At 40.4% G+C, this 27,166-nt stretch overlaps 2 protein-coding genes across 3 annotated transcripts in view; one reads left to right on the top strand and one right to left on the bottom strand.

Annotated features, from left to right (window-relative positions):
* egln1a (egl-9 family hypoxia-inducible factor 1a) overlaps positions 1 to 19,525 on the top strand; it is a 44,334-nt gene extending 24,809 nt beyond the window's left edge. Inside the window, exons 2-6 of one of the 2 annotated variants that reach the window (XM_028602755.1) lie at positions 1,014 to 1,070; positions 7,331 to 7,450; positions 18,543 to 18,679; positions 18,764 to 18,831; positions 18,969 to 19,525. In XM_028602755.1, coding sequence (XP_028458556.1) covers positions 1,014 to 1,070; positions 7,331 to 7,450; positions 18,543 to 18,679; positions 18,764 to 18,831; positions 18,969 to 19,024 — 438 coding nt within the window. In that variant the 3' untranslated portion in view covers positions 19,025 to 19,525. The remainder of the gene's footprint in view (positions 1 to 1,013; positions 1,071 to 7,330; positions 7,451 to 18,542; positions 18,680 to 18,763; positions 18,832 to 18,968) is intronic. The other variant, XM_028602756.1, reaches the window with a different exon arrangement.
* Positions 19,526 to 20,327: 802 nt separating this feature from the next.
* On the bottom strand, positions 20,328 to 26,256 carry gpr137ba (G protein-coupled receptor 137Ba). Its single transcript, XM_028602754.1, has 7 exons — positions 25,502 to 26,256; positions 23,538 to 23,587; positions 22,166 to 22,388; positions 21,711 to 21,857; positions 21,278 to 21,406; positions 20,816 to 20,937; positions 20,328 to 20,727 (listed from the first exon to the last, which is right to left on the bottom strand). The coding sequence occupies exons 1-7, from the start codon at positions 25,880 to 25,882 to the stop codon at positions 20,610 to 20,612; spliced, it is 1,170 nt and encodes a 389-aa protein (XP_028458555.1). The 5' UTR covers positions 25,883 to 26,256; the 3' UTR covers positions 20,328 to 20,609.
* Positions 26,257 to 27,166: the final 910 nt, after the last annotated feature.

Below are 27,166 nucleotides of genomic sequence, written 5' to 3' on the forward strand. Positions count from 1 at the left end.
CTTTGGGATTCTGTCTTTCACTGTTAGAATGTACATATGATTAAAATTGTAGATTTTTGCATTCTTTGTAAGTGGGCAAACCTGCAAAATCAGCAAGGGGTCAAATACTTATTTCCCCCACTGTATAATATATGTATATATGTATGTGTGTATATGTATGTGTGTATATGTGTGTGTATATATATATGTGTGTGTGTGTGTGTGTATATATATATATATATATATATATATATATATATATATATATATATATATATACACATCGCAATCGCAATATTTGGGGAAAAAATCGCAATTAGATTATTTTCAAAAATCGTTCAGCCCTACTCAATATCACTTTTAGAATTTGTAGTGGTGCAGTCAGAGAAGTGAATAATAAGGATTAACATGCATAGACACATACAGTAGTAATAGTGCATGTCTTATTATGAAGAATCAGTGAAACTGCTACACTGATTCGGTCTGTTGATGCTGCATGTTGCATTTTTCATCAAGGTCTTAGCGCCAAGCAATCTGTGGTCCTCTGACTAAAGATTTGATCAAAAGTGGAGTCTCTTGTACTGCATAGCGGCTTGCTGGGTCCTCATGACCAGATCACATGAAAGTCAAACTGAAGTTAAATTGTACTTCATACAATGTTGGCATTTGCAGATACTAGCTGGTGTGCATGTGTGTGTGTGTGTGTGTGTGTGTGTGTGTGTGTGTGTGTGTGTGTGTGTGTGTGTGTGTGTGTGTGTGTGTGTGTGTGTGTGTGTGTGTGTGTGAAATTTGTAGGGTGTTGACTAGGGTTGGGTACCAAACTCGGTACATTTTTGGGTACCAACCGAAAGACAAGGTGCTAGAAGCATTCTTTAGAAATGTTGGCCCATATTGATAGGATAGCATCCCTCACACCATTACACCACCACCACCACCAGCCAGCCAGCCAGCACAGTGGTAACAAGGCATGACGGATCCATGTTTTCATTCTGTTTACGCCAAATTCTGACTCTACCATCTGAATGTCTCAACAGAAATCAAGACTCATCAGACCAGGCAACATTTTTCCAGTCTTCAATTGTCCAATTTTGGTGAGCTCGTGCAATTTGTAGTCTCATTTTCCTATTTTTAATGGAGAGGAGTGGTACCCGGTGGGGTCTTCTGCTGGTGTAGCCCATCCGCTTCAAGGTTGTGCGTGTTGTGGCTTCACAAATGCTTTGCCGAATAGCTCGGTTGTAACGAGTGGTTATTTGGTTATCTTCTATCAGCTTGAATCACTCGGCCGATTCTCCTCTGACCTCTAGCATCAACAAGGCATTTTCACCCAGAGGACTACCGCATATACTGGATGGTTTTCATTTTTCAGACTATTCTTTGTAAACCCTAGAAATGGTTGTGCGTGAAAATCTGAGCGTATAAAATACTTATTTTCGTAACAATCAAGTATCAAAAACTGAGGAGGACACGCGGTTGGATGCTGTCCTCTCCTACTCTTTCTTCTGTGAATAATCCGTAAAGTTACGCTGCTGTGCTTCGTGCGTAAATGCACACTTTTGTTCACATTCGTCGCATTTCTACACATTGTGTGCTCTGCGGCGCAGAGATTTTGATTCTTTTGAGGAGCGAGGTGAAAACCAATCACAGCCTTTTTTTTTTTTTTTTTTTGCAAAGTTTGCACTAGGTCAAAATTCTTGTTAACGGTTAATCATTAACATTCCAACCCTAAACAATTTGGCCACAATTAAGCAGTTTGATCATACAGTACATATATTAGATTTCAACCTAATATTGTTGGTTTTGAGAAGTGCCAGCTGGAATAATGGCATATTCATCAGGAAACTTGCTTTGGTTGTATATTTTAGTACAACCCTACCTGGCATGCTCATAGGTGCATAATTTAGCTTGTGCGGGAGTTAAGCTTCCCTGCAGTATGAAGATGAACAATTATAGAGTTTTTGCAGCTTTCCAGTCAAAGGAAATGAAAGGCAAAACTGCTGTGTCCGAGTTTTTGCGGAGTGCCAAAGCTCTCACACCTTCAGTCAGCACACACACACACACACACACACACACACACACACACACACACACACACACACACACACACACACACACACACCACCCTCCCACATCTAAATCCACACAAACACACTTTTCCTAGCAGAGACTGTTTACCCATCTCCAGCCTTGCAGTGTGAGCCGAGCAGTTAGGGGTGGGAGGGGCGAAATAGCCGAGGATCAGCCAACCTTCCTCACGCTCTGCACGTAGCACAACCATTAAAATACTGCTCCCTCTGGAAGGAGGCCAGGAGTCAAAGTTTATTTCAGATCACTCCTCTCTTCTGCACCAGCCCCACCCCTGTGCTATCCCTGTCTGTGCCCCTATTTCGCTATCCCTCTCTTTTACACATACACACACACACACACACACATTTTTCTAAAAGCTTACTGTATTGTGTTACCGACAGGAAGACCTTTGTCAGTTTGACTCCCCCTCCCCATCCCCCTCATTTTTATGTTAGAGTTTTGTTGCTTTTCGGCTTTGAAGGCCCTCATACCGTGCATTGCAGTGGTAACCTGCATCACTTAACAGATGTGAGCACAATGTGGACTGACGCAAGCAACTATGGTCAGATGCGTAGGAAAATAAGATTCAGACGTATGTGTGATGAGGATGTTGTTTTTTTTTTTTTTTTTTTTTACACACTGTGCTTGAAAGGAATTTACACGTACAGAATTTGCAATACAGTTACCAGGACTGCATTTAATAAACAGTGCTTTCACTTCCATGTTGTTCTGCATTCCAGCAAATATAAAAATCTTTGCATCAAATTGATTGTCCTTATTCAACATGCATCTCCTATAGCCTTTAGTTTAATTTTATTTCTGTCATGCCAAACAGTTGGGGTGTGTGTGTGTGTGTGTGTGTGTGTGTGTGTGTGTGTGTGTGTGTGTGTGTGTGTGTGTGTGTGTGTGTGTGTGTGTGTGTGTGTGTGTGTGTGTGTGTGTGTGTGTGTGTGTATACAGTGAGGAAAATAAGTATTTGAACACCCTGCTATTTTGCAAGTTCTCCCACTTAGAAATCATGGAGGGGTCTGAAATTGTCATCTTAGGTGCATGTCCACTGTGAGAGACATAATCTAAAAAAAAACAAATCCAGAAATCACAATGTATGATTTTTTAACTATTTATTTGTATGATACAGCTGCAAATAAGTATTTGAACACCTGAGAAAATCAATGTTAATATTTGGTACAGTAGCCTTTGTTTGCAAGTACAGAGGCCAAACGTTTCCTGTAGTTTTTCACCAGATCTGCACACACTGCAGGAGGGATTTTGGCCCACTCCTCCACACAGATCTTCTCTAGATCAGTCAGGTTTCTGGGCTGTCTCTGAGAAACACGGAGTTTGAGCTCCCTCCAAAGATTCTCTATTGGGTTTAGGTCTGGAGACTGGCTAGGCCACGCCAGAACCTTGATATGCTTCTTACAGAGCCACTCCTTTGTTATCCTGGCTGTGTGCTTCGGGTCATTGTCATGTTGGAAGACCCAGCTTCGACCCATCTTCACTGCTCTAACTGAGGGAAGGAGGTTGTTCCCCCAAAATCTTGCAATACATGGCCCCAGTCATCCTCTCCTTAATACAGTGCAGTCGCCCTGTCCCATGTGCAGAAAAACACCCCCAAAGCATGATCCTACTACCCCCATGCTTCACAATAGGGATGGTGTTCTTGGGATGGTACTCATCATTCTTCTTCCTCCAAACACGGTTAGTGGAATTATGACTAAAAAGTTCTATTTTGGTCTCATCTGACCACATGACTTTCTCCCATGACTCCTCTGGATCATCCAAATGGTCATTGGCAAACTTAAGACGGGCCTTGACACTTCCGTGCCATGCATGATTTCAAACCATGACGTCTTAGTGTATTACCAACAGTAACCTTGGAAACGGTGGTCCCAGCTCTTTTCAGGTCATTGACCAGCTCCTCCCGTGTAGTTCTGGACTGATTTCTCACCTTTCTTAGGATCATTGAGACCCCACGAGGTGAGATCTTGCATGGAGCCCCAGTCCGAGGGAGATTGACAGTCATGTTTAGCTTCTTCCATTTTCTAATGATTGCTCCAACAGTGGACCTTTTTTCACCAAGCTGCTTGGCAATTTCCCCATAGCCCTTTCCAGCCTTGTGGAGGTGTACAATTTTGTCTCTAGTGTCTTTTGACAGCTCTTTGGTCTTGGCCATGTTAGTAGTTGGATTCTTATTGATTGTATGGGGTGGACAGGTGTTTTAATGCAGCTAACAACCTCAAACAGTGCATCTAATTTAGGATAATAAATGGAGTGGAGGTGGACATTTTAAAGGCAGACTAACAGGTCTTTGAGGGTCAGAATTCTAGCTGATAGACAGGTGTTCAAATACTTATTTGCAGCTGTATCATACAAATAGTTAAAAAAATCATATATTGTGATTTCTGGATTTTTTTTTAGATTATGTCTCTCACAGTGGACATGCACCTACGATTTCCAAGTAGGAGAACTTGCAAAATAGCAGGGTGTTCAAATACTTATTTTCCTCACTGTGTGTGTGTGTGTGTGTGTGTGTGTGTGTGTGTGTGTGTGTGTGTGGGAGAGGTAGGTGTGTATATATGCATATGTGTGTTTGTTTATTTATAACGATTACCAGTGTAACGGTAAACCACAATAAAAATGTTGACGATAACAATTACCGTTTTCATTTAAAATATCATTATTATCACGGTGGATTACCACGGTGTGGAAACCGCGTGTTCCCAGCTTCATCAGAGTCTCCTGAAGTTTCCGTGCGGTGCCCTGCGTAGCCTACAGTGCGTTTCTTGAAGTTGGAATCATGGTGGAAGGAGCAGATGACCATGCTCAGGACATTTATCAGCCTGTTGCCTATATTTTTGTAATATAATAAACACTGTTACACTTTTTGAAACTATTTCAGCTTGTGTAGGCCTATTAGTGCTTTCTGAACATATGGAACACACTTTCAAAAATTCCGCAATAATACCGAAAACCATAATCCTATTGGTCACTATAACCGTGAGGTTAAATTTTCATACCGTTGTATCCTTAACACACACACACACACACACACACACACACACACACACACACCCCAACCACACTGGAGCACACGCCAGCCACCACGTCACTTCTGTATACTGATAGCTATCGTTTACCTCAGGCTAATTAATTAGCTAGTAAGTGGCAATTTTTGGCAGCCAGCCTTCCAAAAGAGAGAACAATGAAATTAAATCTCAGTTCACCAGTCCGGGAGGCGCTGACACATTTTCCATGTCCGTGGACAGCTGTAGGCTTGTACCAGTTAATGTTCTGTGCGTTGTCGAACGCATGCAGCCACTTTCTTCAAACTGACACTGACAAGTCCACAGCAGCCCGTGGCGTTTATGTCCGAGCCTGTTTCCACCGCCTCCACCTACAGGTTGTCAACTGTGTGGGTTGGAATGAAAGGGAGACAACAGGACAGAGTAACACAGCGGATATCAGTCATATACTATTTTTTTTTGGGGGGGGCAACGTAGTTAAGGCAGCAGGCGTGGGTTGCTTTGGCGGCCGCCTTAGCTGCAAAATGCTGCGGGAAACCCTGCAAAGTCCGTCTTTGGTGCATCAAACACTCACATCCTGCGGGCTTAAAAGGTGGCTTTAAAAAAATATTTTGTCTTCGCCTTCTGCTCGAGACATTTTATTCCTTTTTTCCCGTCTGCTGTCTTGTATTTTACTTTTCTGCTGTGTACTGCAGCCGCAACATTCAGAAAAGTTTTTCACAGGCTGCAGGGTGCGCAAACAGCTGCATGACAGCTCCCCAAAAGTGAAGCCAAACATCTTGATCGACCTCCTGGTGACTGGCTGTTAGTTTAGGAAACGCTAAGTCATGCATCGCTATTATGCCATTATTACCGGTCATCTATTCTAGGATAGGAGAAAAAAAATGCTCTGGCTTTTGCTGTGGTATTTCTTTATACTGGTGGCCACCATCCTGGGCGGCGCTAAGCCCCGAATGCAGTGACGGTGCCCTTGCAAAATAGATAGCGGAAGGGTAGAGACATCACCAGATTTAGTCAGGCTTTATCCTAGAACTTTACATCTGGTAGGCAAGACTAGGAAGCGCTTGATTTGTTATGCAGCAGGAGTTTCTATAAGCGGAGCAAGCATTTTAAACGTCAATATCGCAGTCAATCATACTTCAATTCATTATGAGACGCCAAAATAGTGATCGCAGTTAATATTCTGTTAATTGAGCAGCCTTAACAGTTGGTATGTAGTACAATAAAATTAATCTTATCAGAAGTATGTGGACTGACAGACTTCCATAGTCTTAATTAAGTGATTCTGTTCAAGTCCAAATATTTTAAAATATAGTGTGTCCTATCTTCTCTGCAGACAGGATACTTTTTCAAGATTCAAACATAGAAAGTCTGACTGATTATTTCACTTGGCACGAGAGCAAGTGACGGAGTTTAGTCTGCTGTGAGTGCTTATAATAATGTTGCTATGGTTTATGTTCATCCAAGTGCATTGAAGAATGTGGCGGAACTTGCCTTTTGTTTGTCATATCACTGCTTAGACATGGTGCATGAGGGCTGAATCTTCCCTGTGTGTTTGTGCACGTTCACCACTCACCTCAGCTCCTCCACATAGTTGCCTGGTGTCCCACAAATGTTGGTTTTAATTTCCAGTGCTCATGGTCTGATATCTGATATACCATATGCAGTCTAATATTGCAGTCTTCCACGGAAGTCTTATCTCTGAAGAAAAGTCAAGTGCTTCTGTCACAGTCCCTCGGTGTGCAGTGTGCGAGTCACCACTTGTGTGTCTTATTTCCGAGGGACTTTTTACACTGTTTACAACAAGAGGTTTACACCAGTTCATACGGGTTCACTGCCAACACCCAAGCAGATCATGCAAGTCTTAATAGAGCAGGAAAAGGCAAGGGGAAGTTGACGTGCTGCATGATATCTCCGGTTTATTTTCTCGCTAGTTTAAAGTTTATAATGAGGCAGCTGGGTTATAGGCTGCCCCTGCTTGTATCAGTCTTGGTGCAGGTGAGGCAGGGACAATGCCGTCTTCTGCATCCACATCACGGGCCAGCAAAGGCCGTCTGAGCAGCTTCTACATCCCCAGTTCATACTGACCGCATCCACACGTGCAGCTGCATTTGCAGCACCTACACACAACTGTTAAGCACCCTTGACTGTTCCTTCTTTAAGTTCAGGCAGTACTGTTAACTTGTTTCTAGACATTGAATGCATATGTGTGTGCTTTCTATGTTTTTACTAATCATGCTTTTTTATCTTCCTGTCTTCAGGCAATGGTGGCGTGTTACCCTGGAAAGGGAACAGGATACGTGCGCCATGTGGATAATCCCAATGGCGATGGGCGCTGTGTCACATGCATATATTACCTTAATAAAGATTGGACTGCCAAGGTATGTGAGTGATGTGTGGAGGGAATAATGTTTATTAGTACTAGATGATAATTATTCCTAATTGGAACTTTATTAGATTCTCTTGTTTGCAATTAGCATTTTTGCTATGAACATTGATTCATTTGTGATTTGCAATAATCACTGAAATAACCACCAAAACAAAATGTTTAGCAAAAAGGCCATATGTCTGATGTTCCTGTCACAAGTATATAACAAGAGGTTACATGTCAGTAGTTGCAACTCTCCCTTATTATAATCCCATTAAAGCGCAGAGATCCTGCTAATCCAGCCACACCCAATCAATTCAATCCAATCCACCTTTATTTAAAAAGCACTTTAAAAACAACACTGTTGACCAAAGTGCTGAACACAGTCTATGAATAAACAATAACAAACAACAGAGGCACAACACAATATTAATAAAACAATAAAAATGAACACAGCAATACAAAACTCAAAGTCAACCCTCAAACTGAGTTAAAAGCCAAAGAAAATAAATGAGTTTCAAAGAGAATCAAAGAGAATAGAGCCCCCATGCTACCTTCCACACATCCACTGTTCCTCCTGGAGGAAAGTACACGGGCAGACGGAAGACAGAGACTTTAGATGATACTGCGGTAGTTTATTACTCTCATTGCTGAAAAATAACTATATGGATCAAATAAGCATTTCAAACAATTTTGGTGTTTTGGTGCACTTGGGTTTTGGCTGTGTTTTGCTGAAGGAACATTCATAAAATAGTCAAATATTGTAACTTTGAAAAAGCCTATGAGCCTTCCTTTCACTGACGGCATTGTCTTGTGTGACCGAGCCTACTCACCTGGTGCTCGAAGCAGCCACCTGCCCTAGGTCTGACGTGAACAGTTGAATACAGGCCTGCCTTCAGTCACTGTGCACATTCAATGACATTTATAAAAAAAGGTGTCATGGGGGAAAACAAATTTGTGCTCTCAATTTACTTAATCCATGCTTTCTAATTAACAGTCAATGTTTAGATACAATATTGTATTTACAGCATTTTACCATCTTATCTTTAATGGATGTGTAAAATACTAGTTAACCCTTGTGTTGTCAACCATAAAAAAAACCTTTGTTGTCCCGATTTAAATGTTTTTTTTTTTTTTTTTTTTTTCAATGTTTTGGGTGTTTCTCCGATGTTTGAGGCTTTTTTTCATCTTTTTCGTTGCTTTTCACAACGTTTTGTCGTGTTTAAAAGAATAAAAAAATAGTGTCTGTGCTTATTTCGAAGTCCCATACTTTCTGATATAATTTTAGTTTTTTTAAAACAGAAGACAACACAAGGGTTTAAGGTGCAATATGTAATATATTTATTGTATTAAATCCAAAAATGACCACAATACGTCATCAGATATTAAGCAAACATTAACGGAGATAGATTCTACCCCAAACTAAAAAAAAAACTGTTTCAACAGTTGCATGACCAGAGACGTAACAAAACCCAGGTAAATATTTTAGATGTATTTGAAAGATGGAGACAGCTCCACGCCCAAAAGGACGCCGAGTTGGCGAATATCCTCCTGAACAGGTAAGCATTCGCTTCAGGCTAATTTAGCACGGCTTCTATGGGCGGGCATTTTCAGTCATTTCAACATTTGTGTACTCACATTGAATTATATAGAGTACTCGAGTTGGTTACTCGCAAAAACAATTGAGAAACAGCCAGTGAAGTGATCGTGACTGGTCCTGGCTAATGCTGCCATGCTAACCCTGCTAACTGCTAACATTACCGGAGGACCAGGCAAAAGGGGCCACGGCTGTTTACAACCACCTTGACAGACCTATGACAGGAACCGCAAGTTTGACTTCCTCATAATGGAGACATGCAATTTTACTTTGGTAAAACAACCGTGTAGCCTGTTCAGCGGCTGTAGCCGACAACCGGTGAGTAATGTTAAACCAAGAAAGTGTGGCTGTCAGTTGGGTAGAGAGGACAGTGAGGTAGTGGTGTTTTTAGCGGTTCTTTCCGTAATTTTAAGTCGAAAGTGTGTCTGTCAGTGGGGGGGGAGCGCTCCGCATGAGAACGTGCTTTTGACTGTCAACATAGCCAGCATCTAACATTAGCTACTCCACTGAGCTGTGAAGTAATGTCTGGCTATGTGAGACTAGCGTCTAGCAACATTGTTGGATGCTCCGTTCTCAACCTGGCAACCTCCGTGAACTTCGATCCTGTGATTCATGCTTCTCTGAGCCGGTGACATGACAAGACACATGAGTAGACAAGAGATTGTCTTCCAGGCTTCCTCATATACTTGACCTCCAGACCTGCATATGAAAATTACGTAATTACAGGAAACTCTGTTTTTGCCTCTGGATGCTAGTTTGTAGTAGAGTGCAGACCATGCAAGAGTCGGTCTTCTTGCTATGAGTGTTACTGAACAGAGTATGACCATCAAACAAGCAATAAGGCAAGTTGAGAGGTATTAGGGACCTGTCTTTTGCAACGATAACTTTTTTCGGTACTTTCAGTAAAAAATTAATTTCAGTTGTAAAAATAATTCCAAACCTATTCATTTTATTTACTTTAAACATGTTATTTATTTAGAACATTTAACACTCCACACAAAGTAAAACCCCTCCCTCTCCCTTCCCAAACATATCCCTACAACCTATTAAATCAAATAAATATATATATTTTTTTTTTTTTTACACTGCACTGTTACTTTTATTCTTGTATCTATATCTTATTCTATTTTAGGCTGTTTTTTTTTTTTAAATCTCTTTTTAAACTGCTCTTTAATGTTTTAATTAAAGCGTTTTGAGTTGCCTTGTTGCTGAAATGTGCTATAGAAATAAAGTTGCCTTGCCCTACAACCTTAGCCTGTCAGTCACTCAACAGGGCATAGAGAACACTGGTGTGCCTGCCTGTCTCAGGAAGTGTAATTGCACCGCGACTGCTTTCGCTTCACCATTAATATTATATTTTAGCGAACACTGTCTGCGTGGAGTCAACCCTACACTATCGTCGCAGTATAGACATTGAGGTATCGGGTCAAGAATGTCATGATATCTGTTTTTTTTTTTTCCATATGGCCCAGCTCTACTGTGAAGTAACTGAATCACCATTGCAAACACTACTACCAACAATGGGTATTGTACATTACACTGATTTTGGGGTGCAATGGATCACAAAACCGGTCACAAAACTCAGTTCGGATCACCGTTTTGATTTACGGATCGGATACATTTTCGGATCAGTACAAAATAGGGGCGAATGATTTATTAACCCTGGTGATGTCTTCCCTGTCGACCATGCAACTTTTAGTTTTTTGCATCAACATTTTAAATGAAAACTTTTTTTCGACATTTTGGTCGTCTTTTTCAACACTTTTGCCGCTTTTCAGTGTTTTCTCTCCACTTTTTTTTTTTGGACATTCTTGCCACTTTTTCCGACATTTTTGAAGCTTTTTCATATGTACGCATTTGTTACTTTTTTCAACATTCTTTTATCATTTTTTTTTTCTAATGCTATACAATTGAATGAAACAAATCCAATGAAAGTAGTGAACTGATCATTTATATAACTTGTGAAGAGCGTTGTATGGAACCATCCATGTTGTTTTTTTTGGCAATTTGCTTGCAAGAAACGCAAATTTCTGATATAGAAACTTGTTGAAAGCGGGTCAAATTTGACCCGAGGTCAACAGGAGGGTAAAAAATGTAAATTTGCTGCCAAACGACAAAAACGGATGAGAAAAGTGTATTTTACAATAACTTTGAATGCACCACGAGGTTTACCAGTTTCAACTAAACGCAACATGTTGTCCCTTCTGTGTTGGTTTTCTGACAACATTGGTGACCAAGTGCTAGTTTGTGTCTCTTAGCTCATAGCTCCTCTCCAGTGAAATACAGTCACACTACACCATTTAGCTGTCAGCATTTTAACCGTATTTAATCCAGCTACTAGCTAACTGTAGTCTAACATCATGACTCTTTTTCTGTGTGCCGATCTGTCGGCCACATTCTGCTTTGTGATGAATCATGCACAAGTTGAAGGAGCTGATGAGATAGCATTTCACTGGCATTTTATCTGTACGATTTCATGTGACAAATAAATATTGATTGATAAAAAATGGCCGCCGTTCTGACCATCTTGCTATGTTGATTTGAATGGGAATGTCCGCTCTACTCTCATTCTGTTTCTATGACTACATCTTTTCCTGTTGACACACTGCATCAGGTGGGTCATACTGCCCCTATGTTAATCAACTAAGCTGTTGCATGATTTCAATTATCTTCAATTATTCAAACGAGCCATGTTCTGGGACATGTAAATGATTCCAATCTGGTCTCTGATAGGCTGTTTATTAGGCGTATGATGAGCTTTGTTTTATAGAATTTGGTTGCCAGGATACTGGGGCTCCATTAGAGAATGACATGGTTTTGGAATGTTCAGGTTCAGTTGTTTCAGTTATTTACCCACAATTTTCTCAATCATGTTTTTCTGCAACAGCTTCACGTCTATACACAATCAATATGAAACTGCAGCTCATTGTATAGAATTAAAGAAAGTATTAAACTTAATCATCAGCGTCTACGATACTGAAGGTATTTTTTATACATTTATTCTCAAGTCCCAGTGTGGTACATCGTGTACTTCCGTAATGCATAACAAGTTGCAACTTTTTGAATTATTCGAATGCAACAAAAATAAATGGGAGGAAAAAGATACAGGCAATAAAAGTCAAAGTAGAAGAAAATGAATCCGTCATTGGAAATACTTTGCTTTCAGTACAGATTCTCTGTGAAGTATACTTTAAATTGCACCCCAAAAAAGAAATGCTAATCTATATTTTAATTTGTAAATATGAACCCTGATAAAATAGCCCTCTCTAACTGCTGCTATTTTGAGAAACATTAGTGAAATGAGATACTTTTTGTTAGGATTCAAAATTGCTATAAAAAGTTCCATCTGTTTTGTGTATATAGTGCTTATCTTGCTCAGGGTAGCAGGAGGTGGAAGTGTTTCCCAGCATGCATTTTGTGAGAGGCAAGGACAGGTCACCAGTTTATTACAGCTGACACAGAGACATGCAGACACATTCACACACTCGTCATGGATTTAGTATTCAGCAATCAGTCATCATTCCTGTCATTTCTTACAGAACCATCCAGCCTTCACACTTAACACATGGCATGAATCACATTGTGGAAAGTATCACTTTTGTGAAACGTGCGCTCAGCTGCCATAGGGGTGTTAGGTTTGGCTAGATTAGATTTGTGTTACTTGGACAGGGTGTCAGACCTTTTCCATCCACTGTTTCCTGGATTCTTGTGATATCACAAGATCACGTGAGAATTTACACAATCAAGTACACAAAAATCCAAGTAATGTGTTTGTGTCCAAACTACTGCTACTAGAAAATACGGGTGTGGTTTAGGTGTGTGTGATGACACAGAGAGGTGACTGTTGGTTCAAAGCAACAATTGCTGCTCCTAAAGAGGTTAGGCTAGTTGCTATAGCGTCTGTAATATCAGAACTGAAGGGTATTTTTTTAATTGGAAGAAAAGCAAAGAATGGCACTGAAGGCTATTCTCGATGGAAAAGGTGTTTTTAGCCTGTGATAGACAGATGCTTTGTCCAATCACCTGCCAAGTGTTTTTTTGCAAGTGCCTGCCCTTCTTCAAACACTTTCCAATGCCGGCTTTTCAGATGGTTCTGTGCAACGGCAGGTTAGCTCTTTCCCACCAGCCACTAGGGGAACAAAAACCTAAATGTTTGTCTAGATAAGATTTTTGTTTATTACTACAGCATACACTCCTTGAGCAGCTACTCATTCAGAAATACAACGGAACATCAACTGACATATCTGTTTATAGTGCAGCCAAACAAACTGCATTTGTCAGTCAGTAGAAAGTGCAAGTGTGTTCTGATTTTTATTCTGCGCATGGCACAGCTACTTTTCCACACAACAGCAGGTTGGTTATAGGGATGTAACGATTACCGGCGTTAACGGTAAACCACGGTAAAAATGTTTAACAATTACCGTTTTCATTTAAAATATCATTATCACCACGGTGTGGAAACTGCGTGTTCCCAGCTTCATCTGAGTCTCCTGAAGTTGCTGTGCGGGCGCACTGCGTAGCCTACAGTGCGTTTCTTGAAGTTGGAATCATGGCAGAAGGGGGAGATGACAGCGCTCAGGACATTTATCAGCCTTGTAATAAAGGCCATAGTAACACTTGCTCTCTCTCCTGAGATGATTGACCAATCAGTGATGAGAGTCATCGCTTTGATCTCTTGTCAATCACTCGCGCTCAGACAGGAGAAGGGGACAGAACAGCAGCTGTAAACTGACTTTTTTTCTTTATCGTTCCTTTCCCGTTTTCAGACTAGTTGAAGTCATGCGTGTAGCCCTGCACGTAAGTTAAAACTATTCTGTAGCTTGTTAAACTGTCATGGGTTTTACTGCCTCGTTATCTGTGTAAACATTAAAGCTATGTTTATTCATATTTTAATAAGTGTTCTGCTACAATGTGGATATGTTTAACCCGTGTTACGACATGACATTTATTTGGGGGGAGAGAGAGAGAGATATATTATCGCCTTGATAATATTGCTGTTGCTGTGTTTCTTATTGCATAGCTGATAGATGTGCAGATGGTTTAATGTTGTTGATATTCAGGTTGTGTTAGGGCAATTTACTAGCAAGGTGCAATGCCAGTAAACAGACTAGTGCTGTGGAGCCACGTGCTTAGCTATTAAAAGGTGTATTACACTGTTTGCTCCTTTATGGATATGTGTGCTGTAATAGATGTGGCTTATTCTCGGTTTGTGTTACTGAGCAATATGTTACATGTATGTTAATTATTACAGATAAATGAATGTAATTCTTAGTATTGTTTCTTGTTATATGCTGGTGGCTATAACATTTAGTTTTGGTAAATAATGTTTATAGTAAGTCAGATGCTTATTAATGTGCATTATTTGTTTATGTTTCAGAACTACATCCAACTTCCCATGCAATGTCAAATACAACTTCATGTTCAAGTTGTAAATAAATCTTCCTGGATCTCAAAGTCCGACGTGGCATCATGACTTTGCGTAAATATACACGCCACTTTCCTAAAGCCAAATGGCGTGTTATCTGTACACATTTTGAGCTATCCACGCGTATGTCTACGCTGTATACACGCGCCACGTGGCCTCTTATTGCGAGAACGTGCCGTACTATCAACAATGTCACGCATGTTAAAAAAAAAAAAAAAAAAAAAAGTTGCATTTAGGAAAAGAACATTTGGGAAAGGCTTTAGTAACACAAAAAAAAAGACAAACACGACAGTGACCAACGTCACACGCTTAGGAAAACAATAAACGGTTGGGTTTAGGAAAGAAACATTGGGGAAGGCTTTAAAAACAAACAAAAAAAAGAATAAAATTGAAAAACTCCACACGCGGGACACGATCCCGGTGTTTTACCCCTCCGACACCCCAGCCAACGTCCCTCTGCGGACGTACGTCCTTTCATTCTACTCGCTACAGCGAAAACTCAAACATAATGTCGGCCGACCGGCGTTGATAAACACGCTAAAAAGCAATTATGCGTCTTGATAACACAACATACGAATTGGTCTGTCATACATACTTGAACAGACTTTTAAAAATACTGCGATAATACCAAAAACCGTGATCATTTTGGTCATTATAACCGTGAGGTTACATTTTCATACCAAGTCCTGTGGAATTAAAGGCCTAAAATGCCCCAATAAATAATCTTAAAAAAAAAAATAAAAGACTCATTCGGATATCCATGGAAATTCATGAAGTGGACTTTAGTTAAACGGGATGTATTGTAAATTGTAGAATTCTATATTAATGCACTCTGCATTCGGTGCACCGCAGTATTCTCCAAAAAAAAAAAAAACTGTTACGTCCAAAGTAGGGTTGGGTGTCTTTGGATTTTAACAATTCTTGATTCTGATTCTTTGAGGGGCCAAGTGAAAACCGATCACATGCTTAATTTACAAACAACAAATATTTTAAAAAACGTTCACACAATTCATATTCAAATATATTCACAATTCACTTCATACTGTTTATGGAACCTATACATTAATTTCATACAGTTTAATTTGGTTGTTATTAAATAACATGATTTAATAATAACTTGTTCATTCTTTTTTATTCACTGTAGCTGTAACACGCCGAAATGACACAGGGTCCAACATACGTCGGGCCATTTACAATTAGCCAGTTGCATGAAAAGTAAAAAAAAAACATTTCATTTGAATAATTTTCCAGACATTGCTTCATGAGCGTTGAGTTACTGCGTCTGCTCTTCTCTCTGAGACTTCGCTCTACTCTGCCCGTGTGTCTCAGCACGCTGCTTGGAGGCACACACAGGCAGGCTTGTTAACTTCAAACATGAAATGGCGGTCAATATAAACAACACAGGAGTTAAAACACAAAAAAAAATCAATATTCATTAGGTTTTGGAGAAAAAACATACCATTGGGTTGAGATTCAAGTTTAAGATTTCCTTTGTTTGCATACATAAACAAAAAAATAATACAAATGAGAATCCCAAAAGGTGTGTGTGTGTGTGTGTGTGTGTGTGTACTGTGTGTGCGGGTGAGAGAGAGACGGTGGCAAACAGCTGTGAGCGATCAGAGTGGAGTATGAAAACCTGCGGTCCATTGCGCTCAGCTGACACTGCCTAAACAAAACAAAATATATATTGTTTTGCGCAGCGTCGTCCATTCTAAAAAAAGTGCCAATGTGTAGTTGTTGAGGAGCCAATAAACGGAACTGATTCCATCTATTTATTTATTTTTACGGGTACCCGGTAACCCTCATCCAAGAAGCATTTTAATTTATGCGGAGTCATTTTTACTTATTGGATTTTATTACCATGTGCATTTTTCTTTCTAACTTAAAAAAAAAATAATAATTTTAAAGTCAGTTGGGGTCTGTTTTGGGTTATTTATTTTTTTTTTTTATTTATCCTTTATTTTACCAGGCGATGTCCCATTGAGATAGTCAAATCTCTTTTACAAGGGAGCCCTGGAGCAACAGTACACAAGTTACACAGAATCACAAAAACAGACACAGCGAACAAAAAACTGATTTACAGTACATATTAAACAATTTAAAATAACATAAAAAGGCTTATTGAAAACATGTGCATTGTTCAAATTTCGTTTGTTTAAGTAATTGTTTAAAATGTTTAAGTGGGATGAGAACAGAAAGCTTCAAAACATTTTGGAGTAAATTCCAACACCAAGGAGCAGCATAACTAAAAGCAGTCTTGCCAAATTCTGTTGTTACACGTGGGTTATTCAGAGCCAAAATGTTAGCGGAGCGTAGATTGTAAAGGTGATGATTCCTGGTCAACAGACTAGTAAGATAACTGGTTAAAGTACCATTAATTGCTTTAAAAATAAAAAAGTGCCAGTGGAACCATCTACGCAGACCTGAAGAGCTAAAACCAGTTTCCTCATAAAGACAACAGTGATGAGTGCGTGACTTGGCATTAGTAATGAAACGTAAGGCACCATAGTAGACTGTGTCAAGTGTGTGCAGCGTGGTAGAGGCAGCATGCATATAAATAACCTCCCCATAGTCTAAGACTGGTAGGAAAGTGACACTGATCAATTTCTTCCTAGCTTGGGTAGTAAAACAGGATTTATTCCTAAAATAAAAACCAAGCTTCACTTTCAGTTTTCTCACTAATTTTTCAATATGAACCTTGAAGATTAGCTTTTCATCAATCCACAAACCAAGATATTTATAAGATGAAACATTTTCAACGCACTTCCCATCTAGTGTGGAAATGGCTATTTTATCATACAGGATACTGCTTGTATCCATCCAGACTTTTAACAGACAGCCATCTTTGGGTTGTAATGTATTATCATTTGCGTTTAGTCCATTTCAGCTTGATGTAGATCAGAAGGTAATGTCATCCTGTGCTCACTAGGGTTGGGCATCGTTTGGATTTTAACAATTCTGATTCCAATTGCGATTCTTCCTTTCGAATCCAGTTATCTATTCTCGATTCCGATTCTTTGAGGGGTGGAGTTGAAACGGGTCACATGCTTGTTTCACAAATAAGAGGAAAGTTTCATTTTGAGTCATTGGTGCGTTGCAGTATTACACCTTTTTCGACGTAAAATAAAGCCACACTAGAGCGCTGCTTACTGTGCTCCGTGGCTGCAACACAACAAGCGCCTGGCCGCTACGGAAACCATAACTTGTGCATGTTAAATTTGGAACCCATGATCAGATTTAAAACCAAATCCTCCAAACGATTCCAATCGTAATTTTTGAACCGATTTCCGAAGTAGGAATCGGTTCTCGATGCCCAACCCTAGTGCTCTAGTGCTCTTATCATTTACAGGCCGCCACGCTGAATGTTAGGATTTATGTGCAGTCAAACAATTGATAAAAACAGTGGTGCGTGCGCTGCTTACGTTTTGCAAAAAGAAAAGAAAAAACATTTCTCCTGTCTTCTATGACCCCATTGTGCTCAATTTAGTTTTGTCACACCACCGGCATTCCCCCATTCAAGTAGTATAAATGGGAATAGCATTACTTTCCTGACAAAGGGTGTGAACCTTTTTGCTCTGCTGGTTTGCGTGTGAAGAGAGGGGCCTATCATATCAGCTGTGTGAGAGTTTGAGCAGCGCGCTTGCAGCAATCTGCTTTTTCACTCCCCAGGTCCTTTATCCAGCTAGAGCAGTTTTCCTGTGGGTTATTCTTCCTATCCCTCCACAGGAAAGCCGTCCCCCCGCTGTTGCTTCCGATCCTGAGCTTTCCTCTTAGCCCTTAGTTGGACAACCCTTTTCCTTAACATTGTCGTCCTATGTTCATAATTTTGAAAGCCCGACATGAGATATATTTAAGTGGATCTTTTGTATGAGTAATACATGCAGTTTTTAAGAGACTTCATCTCCTTTCCTTGAATGTTTACTTTTTAACGCGGATGAACGCAACGGGAATATTATTTAAAAAAGAAAAAAAAAAGTGATCACTGGGGAGGCTTCACTTACTGTCTCCTTACCTTCCTGCTATTGCTTTGTTCTGATTTGTATACATTAACGGGGGTTGTTTCTTCTTGTTCTGCTCTTTCAGGAGCACGGTGGCCTTCTTCGTATCTTCCCAGAAGGAAAGGCCCAGTTTGCCGACATAGAGCCCAAATTTGACCGTCTGCTCCTGTTCTGGTCTGACAGACGGAACCCTCACGAGGTTCAGCCCGCCTTTGCCACCAGGTCAGCATCCTAGTCTGTCCACTGCACACGCTCAGATCATCCGGCCTATTATGCAGTGACTTATTTCTCGAATTGTCTCCGCAGGTATGCCATCACGGTGTGGTATTTTGACGCAGATGAGCGTGCCAGAGCTAAAGAAAAATACTTAACGGGTAGGTTTTGATGTACAAACTACACAATCCTGCTTCCATTGTTTCAGGCCCTCATTGTTTGTTTTTTTTTATGTGTTTTTTTTTTTTTTTTTTTTTTTACATCATCTCTTGTGTGTTTGTTTTTCCTCTGTGTGCAGGTGCAGGAGAAAAAGGAGTAAAGGTTGAACTTGGTAAACCATCAGATCCCAGCTAGGGGGGGCCCTGCATTCCCTACAAACAGCCATTAAGTGCTCTATCTGTGAAGTGGCCTATAGAGAGTGTGGGTGTGGGTGGGTGTGTGTGTGTGTGTGTGTGTTTTACATGGCAAAACAGCATTCTTATGAAAACGGTGATTTCTGTTTGTTTTCCACAAACCGGGGCAACCCAGAGGACCTTGAATGTCATGACATTGTACTGAAAGGGATTGTGTGTTTTTTGTCTATTTCCCCTTTCACCTCTTTGATGAAGAGCATTTACATCTTATATTTTCAGAAAATCAACAGGAATTAAGCTTCCAGAGAATCTACATCTTTTGCATATTGTTTTTGCAATTAATTTCTTAAAGGTACAGTGTTCTGCATATGCTTAATGTGTTATGCTTTTCACATGGAATTAGCTGTTATAAGCTACTGTATTGCAAAATGTACTTGAGGTTGCAATAATATGAGGACTGATCTGAATTAAAAAACAACCTTTTTTTTTTCTCACAGAAATAGTTTGGTCTTAGTTTGAATTCAGTCATTTTCAGCACAGTAGATGCTAACTGTCATTTGTTGTCTTGTGCCTCCTACTCTCTCTTAATATAACAAGTAATTTAAAGTAGCACAGCTTTGGGGAAAAACCTACATCTGAGTATCTCAGTATGACTACTGCCTCTCAAGCTGTCCTGTTTGCACTATATGCAGTTTCATGCTGCCCTCTGCAGGCTTACAGTGTATTGCACCTGTATTGTCTGATTTTCTGGACCCAGGCATTAATTAATCAAAAAACATACTTAGCTTTAGGACAACAGTCAGCAAATTCAACTTCCTCCCCCCCACAATCAGTGTCTTTACTGTTCTGAAAACTACAGCATGTCAGTGATTATCACTAAAACTGAAAATAAGATAATGTGATTAAAGTGTTATAGCATATTGATCATGTGGCAAATTCTATCACCCAGTACACTATTGTATAAATGGCTTTGCAAATAGATTTTTCTAAGGTTATTTAATCTCCTGCACTATGTACCATTTGTTTTAGCCTTTGATTTAAGTGATCAATGGCTTTATATGTACAATTTATGCATTAGATGACAAAAAAATTAGTGCTCTAATAAAAATGACTCACTAATACAACATTTTAAAACCAATGCTGACCTTTTCCAAGACAATCTCTAAATGTGAGCCTCGCAAGTACATACATCGTGAGAATGTTTTTATATTACATATTGTAGATAAAACAAATCACTTTCTAAATTTGAAAGTATTGTCTTTGGTTAGATTCCTGGGTACATTATGTATTTAGTGCTCAGGGAATATATTAAGCGGTATTTAATATAAACTTTACAGTGAAATTGTTTAAAAGCAGTCTGAGGTTACTTTGTACAAGGAGTGTGCAAAATAAATGTCTAATCAGTGGACATTCATATACTGGCAGAAAAGTTAGTTCTTCTTCTCTAGACAAAATAGAAGACTGAATGTATCGAGTGGAGGGCGACTTTCAGGCCCATGTGCCTCTCTCGCTAAAAGAGACTGTGCAAAAATATACAAATAAAAGGCTCAAAGCCACAGGTCAGCAGGAGTCGCTGTGAACTCCAGTCAGTAATGGCTGAGCTCCTCAGGAGGAGGTGGGAGGGTGGAACTGTCATCCCCTCCGATGTAGGCGCCGATGCCGCTGCTGCTTTGGCTCCCCCACTCGTAACTGTCAGCAGCCAGACTGGAGAATCAAATAAACAAACATCCCTTAAACAACGCCATTTGACCTCTCTTCCTTTTGCCACATTCCTACTTCGTGGTGTTTTTACCTGGCTTGGATGTTCTGAGGCATGACGCTCCACGCCAGGTCATCGTCACTGTCATAACGCCGTGGGTTGTCGAAGAAATAAGCCCTGGAGGAGAAGATGTGACCAGGAAGCCCAGAGCCACTCTGCAAGACAAGCCACACACACACAAAAATAAATAATAAAAAAAAAACATAAGATATCATAGTCTTACATTATAAAACCTTCAGACTGTACATAATTTGCTTATGGCTCTGGACAGTTCCCAACCTGCGTGCCTCATGACCACAACTGAATTTTCCTTTTTAACTTGACTATATTTTAGAGGCCTGAACAGACAAAACTTTCCTGTATTTCACAAGACAAAACCAGAAACCAACATTTTGTGGAGCTGAACTACAGTATAAGTTACTCTTGTGACCCTGGGGAGGATCACTGACCCCCAGGTTGGAAACCGCTGGCTGAGGGTGGTCTTGCTTGACTCACCCTGTCTAGGTCGGGCTGCCGAACTCTGAAGAAGAAAACTACGAGAGAAGTGGGAAGCAGCTCCCACACAAACAAGATGACTCCGAAGACGATGTAGCCAGTGTCACCCAGTGTCGACTGTAAATCTGCCTGAAAAACAAAACGTAACACAATCACTTTTGAAACTGCCGACTCTATCACCCAGAGACGGAGGGAACTGTATTTCCTAATCGCAATCATTCTAAGAGGAAAAAGCCACCAGGGAGGCAAACATTTTCAAAAAAACAAATATCTTTCTCCCATAACCGTCATAACTGGCATACATTTGGTATGCATCGTTACACATGATCAACTGGTCTGAACAGTCGACCGATGCTCTAAGAAAAAGCCCATTATTTTTCACACAAACTCAAATCTTATGGAATTATTATTATTATGACCTCAGGTGGTTCACCTGGTCTGAAACGTTGTACCAGTCGTAGTCAAAGGAGGTGATGCTCTTGTTCGAGAGTCCCAGGACGACCAGATTGTAGCAGGCCCTGGAAGAGTACAGGAGGATGACGATGGCTCCTATAACTGTCACCTGGCACACTGACGTCCCCTGCACAGTTTGAAGAGTTGCGTTGAGAAATTACATTATCATCTCAGAAGGAAGTGAATCGAAATCTGATGGCAACGTGTGGGAAATCGTAGAAAAACCACATGGAAACTGAAGGTAAGAATAGCTGTAATATATTTTGAATTTCAGGCACAAGCTATCATTTTTGTTGGCTTGTGTAAATATAACTAGTCGTGCACAAGAACGACACTGTGTTGCTAGGAAACAATCGCTGCCGTACAAAGCATAAATTATGTTTTAATTACTCCTCACCCCCCCCCACACACAGGACAGGAAAGTATTTTTCTTACTTTGGATTCCAGGTAAATGTTGGCCAGTGACATCTTAGCCAGTTTGTAAAGACACAAGGAGAGCGAGATGGCACACAGGACAAAAAGTGTGTCGTTGATGGCGACCCTCACGAGCACGATGGTGTGGGCTTCTGCAGAGGACATCCTCACCAGCAGGGCACACACTAAATTCACTACCAAAAACACCAGGCTGATGAACAGGAAGAACAGGTACAGCGGAAGCCTGTGGGTCAGGAAACATATTATTCACCCCAAAAAGGATAAAGGCAAGATAGTACATGGATTATATACTGTATATACAGTACACATATATATATATACTTGTACACACACACACACACACCCCTAAAGGATTATTAGGAACACCTGTTCAATTTCACGTTAATGTAATTATCTAATCAACCAATCACACGGCAGCTGCTTCAATGCATTTAGGGGTGTGGTCCAGGTCTAGACAATCTCCTGAACTCCAAACTGAATGTCAGAATGGGAAAGAAAGGTGATCTAAGCTACTTTGAGCGTGGCATGGTTGTTGGTGCCAGATGGGCTGGTCTGAGTATTTCACAATCTGCTCAGTTACTGGGATTATCACGCACAACCATTTCTAGGGTTTACAAAGAATGGTCTGAAAAAGGAAAAACATCCAGTATACAGCAGTCCTGGGGGGGCAAAAATGCCTTGTTGATGCTAGAGGTCAGAGGAGAATGGGCCGAGTGATTCAAGCTGATAGAAGATCAACTTTGACTCAAATAACCACTCGTTACAACCGAGCTATGCAGCAAAGCATTTGTGAAGCCACAACACGCACAACCTTGAAGCGGATGGGCTACACCAGCAGAAGACCCCACCGGGTACCACTCATCTCCACTAATAATAGGAAAATGAGGCTACAATTTGCACGAGTGCACCAAAATTGGACAGTTGAAGACCGTAAAAATGTTGCCTGGTCTGATGAGTCTCAGATTTCTGTTGAACCACTCAGATGGTAGAGTCAGAATTTGGCGTAAACAGAATGAGGACGTAGATCCGTCATGCCTTGTTACCACTGGGCCGGCTGGTGGCGGTGGTGGGGGTGTAGTGGTGTGGGGGATCCCTTTTGCCTTCAGAACTGCCTTATTTTTTTGTGTCATTGATTCAACAAGGTGCTGGAAGCATTCTTTAGAAATGTTGGCCCATATTGATAGGATAGGGTCAAACACGGTATTAGTATGGTGTTCCTAATAATCCTTTGTGTGTGTGTGTGTATGTGTGTGTATATATATATATATATATATATATATATATATATATACACACACACATATATATATATATATATATATATAAATAAAAACTCATATAATGGCAAAGTAAATCTAGTAAATGCATGTACCTGTATTTCAAAAGCTCTGGTGCATATTTCGACTTTGCCTTGAAAACAACCTGTGAAAAGAAATCAGTTGCATCATGCAAATGCATTACACTGTTTTTAGCAGCCCGTTTTCACTTCTGTATTCTCGCTATTTGAAGAAAAGAAAAAAAGACCCATTCTTCTGAAACAGGAACCTCACAGTTGCAAACAGCAGAGTTGTTAACTCTGGATACACAGCGGTCACACAGCACAGGGCTACATGTACTGGGATGCTTGGTGCCGTTGACACACTCAAATCACAACTGTGACTCAAATCGGCACAAGAGAATTCTGCTAAAAATAAGCTTGAGGTAGAGGCCAGAGAAGCTGTTATTGGATATTTGGTTTGAAATAAGCATACAGTATGAAGGAATTATTCATTGCATTGCACTTTGTAGCTGATCTGAATGAGCGTGTATTACACCTGTAGCAACAGGTAATATTTAGTGGACAGCCCTATAGGGTCCTTTGCTATCTGATGCTGTTAATATTAGTGACTATTAGAGTGTTGTATCAAATGTATTCACTGCAGCAGGTAGGCCTGGGTGATAATTTAGTGTTGATATTGAGGTTATCATATTATTGATTTGATAATTTCTTCAAATTCACCATTCAGATTTAAAGCAAGTTGTAATTAAAAAGTCACTAAATGAAAAAAAATGAATGGCAATCCAATGTCATTGCTCTGAACATCACTGATTATTACATAAGTGAATACATATCTAGATTATGTATTGGTGTTGAGAAAATATTCACATTGAGAGATCGTTGGAGAACACATTGAGATCAGGGAGTTTGTGATGGACTTTTTACACCATTTCTTCAGTAATTAATTGAAAAACAATTGATGAATGAATCAATAGTGGAAAATAATCATTAGTTATAAGATATTCTTAATACTGTTGTGATGTAAATTTCAACCATATGCCCTAAAGTTGAATGGTTGTTGATGTCTCTATCTCTAAATGATTGTATACTGTTTAATTTCATGTTATTGATCCATTTTATATTTTAGTTTCAGGCACTTAGTTCACATGCAGGCAGTGTAAGTTTAAAGATTCCCTCCATACCTGTTTTATGACATATAAAAATACTCTGAAATAATATATGTCTAATAATTTAAAAAAACAACCTTGTGAAAATTTCCCTAATGTATCTACTTTTTTGGCCTCATTTAAAAAAAATCCAGAATCCATGAATGTGCATTTCTTCTTTCAAAAGTGTAATTGTTGGATGCAAAAGGCTTCCTACTCTCCATTGTCAGTGTATGTACACTGGAGGTTTCAAGTTTCCACATAGATGCGTAAATTACATACTGGACCACATTGGATTAAAAACTGACTGTGATGTCACCAGTGGTGTAGTCTAATGTATTGCAGTGGGTATACTGTACTGTATATGTTAAGCGTCAAACACTTAATTTCCTGCATTTTGATACTTTTATGCACCAATTCACGGCTGAAATACATTTATTTAGCCTATGCAAAGAAAGAAAAAACACAGATGACAATTCCAAATATGTCAAAAATATAATGGAAAGTATGTTGCGTGTAATATTGCGCATTTTTAAGTGGGTATATGGAAATACTGGATCTTTCTTTAGTGACTATACTGCGTGTAGCTGCGTGTCACGTAGACCACACCGCTGGATGTAAAAAAAACTCCCGCTATAGGCTACTACACGTCTACAGTCTGGATTAAGGTCAGACTGCACATACACGCCTACATCATTCTGTACGTTGAGGTCACACATCGAGATGAATCAACAATAAGTCAAACACATTTTAAGTTAAGTTTAAGTGAAGGGGGGGGGGACCTTAAACCAGATCTCTCCATGTCTCAGTAACAAATATACAGTAGGCTACATTAGAGAGAAACAAGTGCAGATGAGATGACACTGCTGCCACTACATGAACTGTATTAACAGCACCTATAAGCCAACTCACCTGTGCAAAATAAAGGTTCATGAGACTGAGAGTGAAGAACTGGAGGCAGACAGGAAAGCAGTAGAGCAGCCAGAAGGGAAAGGGCCCCAGAGTGTTGGCTGTGATAAAGTTCCTGAAGTAGAAGGAAAAGAGCACGGTGCGCAGGGCCGACCACAGCAGGCACAGGGACAGGAACACAGTCTGGTAGCTGAAGCGCTTGTGTCGGTACCGCAGGACCAGCCAGAGCTGGACGTAGATGAAGATGAAGAGGAGGGAGTAGAAGACGGTGTAGACCACCGTCAGGCCCAAGGTGACGTAGGGGGGCAGGGCCGGGCTCAAGGTAGGCAGAGGCATAGATTTATCCATCGGCGGTGGCTCCTTCTCCTCCACCAAGGCCTCCATGAACCTGCTCTCCCCCGGCCGGGGGAGGAGGAAGCGGCGCGGAGCGGACGGGGCTTCTGCCGGGCTTTTACAGCGCCAGCCTCTCGGCTCTTGCGTCCCGCAGAGTGGAGGTTAAGAGCCGCAGCAGCAACAGCAACAACAAAAAAGAAGATAACACGGAAATAATGCCGTGAATGGGACTGTCAAGAGGAGGGAGAAAAGAAAAGCAAGGTGGAGAAAACAACGCGAACTTCCTGCTGCGCAGCCAGAGACAGCCAGAGAGCGAGGCACATGATCAGTGATGAGAACGAGCCGTTTGTCGGGAGCAGCGGCGGCCAGGAAGCTGCTCAGGGCTGCAGCTAGGAGCTCCGTGCAGAGCAGGGACCGGCCTCCGACCCCCCTCCAAACCCCTCGCGCTCATTGCGTGACGCTACACGCATCAGCTGACGCACACTACTGTACCTTTAACCCTGTGATGGGGCTTCCCACCGCTCTGCTGATCCCAAGAGAGCATCCCAGAGCTGTTGTTAGATGTAGCCTATTGACTTTCATTTTATTAATAAGGTGCATGAAAAATGTATCACATACAAAATCCTCATTATCATTCAACACTGGAGAGTATTTAAAAAACATACAACACATGCACTACTACATGTAGGCCTACAGTAAATACAGTTAATACATTTAATTGGTAGGCTAAACTCATTTTTACATTACAAAAGGGGGCACAGGATAAATATCACTGTAAAACCACCTTAAAAGACACCATGCAATGTAGCAGTAAACTGCTGTGGAGGAAGGAAGATTTAAACATTACATATTAGAGTTATGGTTATATCAAAAAATAAATAAATACAATTTGTAGGCCACTGATAAAATAGCTTCAATTTATGTTGAATTGTAAGTCATGGTGAAAGATCCCAAAATGCTTAAAGGAGTAATCCAGCCTTGACATGATGTTAAATGGTCACATAACGGTCAATGCAGCAAGGGTCAACATATTCTGACTTTTTGTCCCGACCATGAGTCAAGCTCCAAAAAAATTATCCTTAAATTCAAATCAGTAGCATTTTTGATTAGACCCTCTCTGCCTGGGAAACACCATGGCTGTTTTCTTGGACTTTAGAAAGTTCTGCTAGAACAAAGGAAGACATCATACATCTGTTTCACAGGGTGAGTAGCTCTCATGATGTATAATCTGATCTGTATGTGTACAATCACAGTCCCAAGAGTTCCCCTTTAATTACAACCAAGAGTATTTCAAGGCTGGTCAGAGAAGCAGAATTTGTTGGTTTATGATCCGAG

Source organism: Perca flavescens, chromosome 17 (genome assembly GCF_004354835.1).
Source record: "Perca flavescens isolate YP-PL-M2 chromosome 17, PFLA_1.0, whole genome shotgun sequence".
NCBI classification, from domain to species: Eukaryota; Metazoa; Chordata; class Actinopteri; order Perciformes; family Percidae; genus Perca; species Perca flavescens.

Bases quoted from the DNA above. Each gene is read 5' to 3' on its own strand.
- gpr137ba (XM_028602754.1), bottom strand. From the start codon at position 25,882: ATGGAGGCCTTGGTGGAGGAGAAGGAGCCACCGCCGATGGATAAATCT. The intron at 20,938-21,277 runs GTGAGTCAAGCA...CTTGTCTTGCAG, and splicing joins GGCAGCCCGACCTAGACAGG to AGTGGCTCTGGGCTTCCTGG. The intron at 20,728-20,815 runs GTAAAAACACCA...TTGATTCTCCAG, and splicing joins CCTCAGAACATCCAAGCCAG to TCTGGCTGCTGACAGTTACG.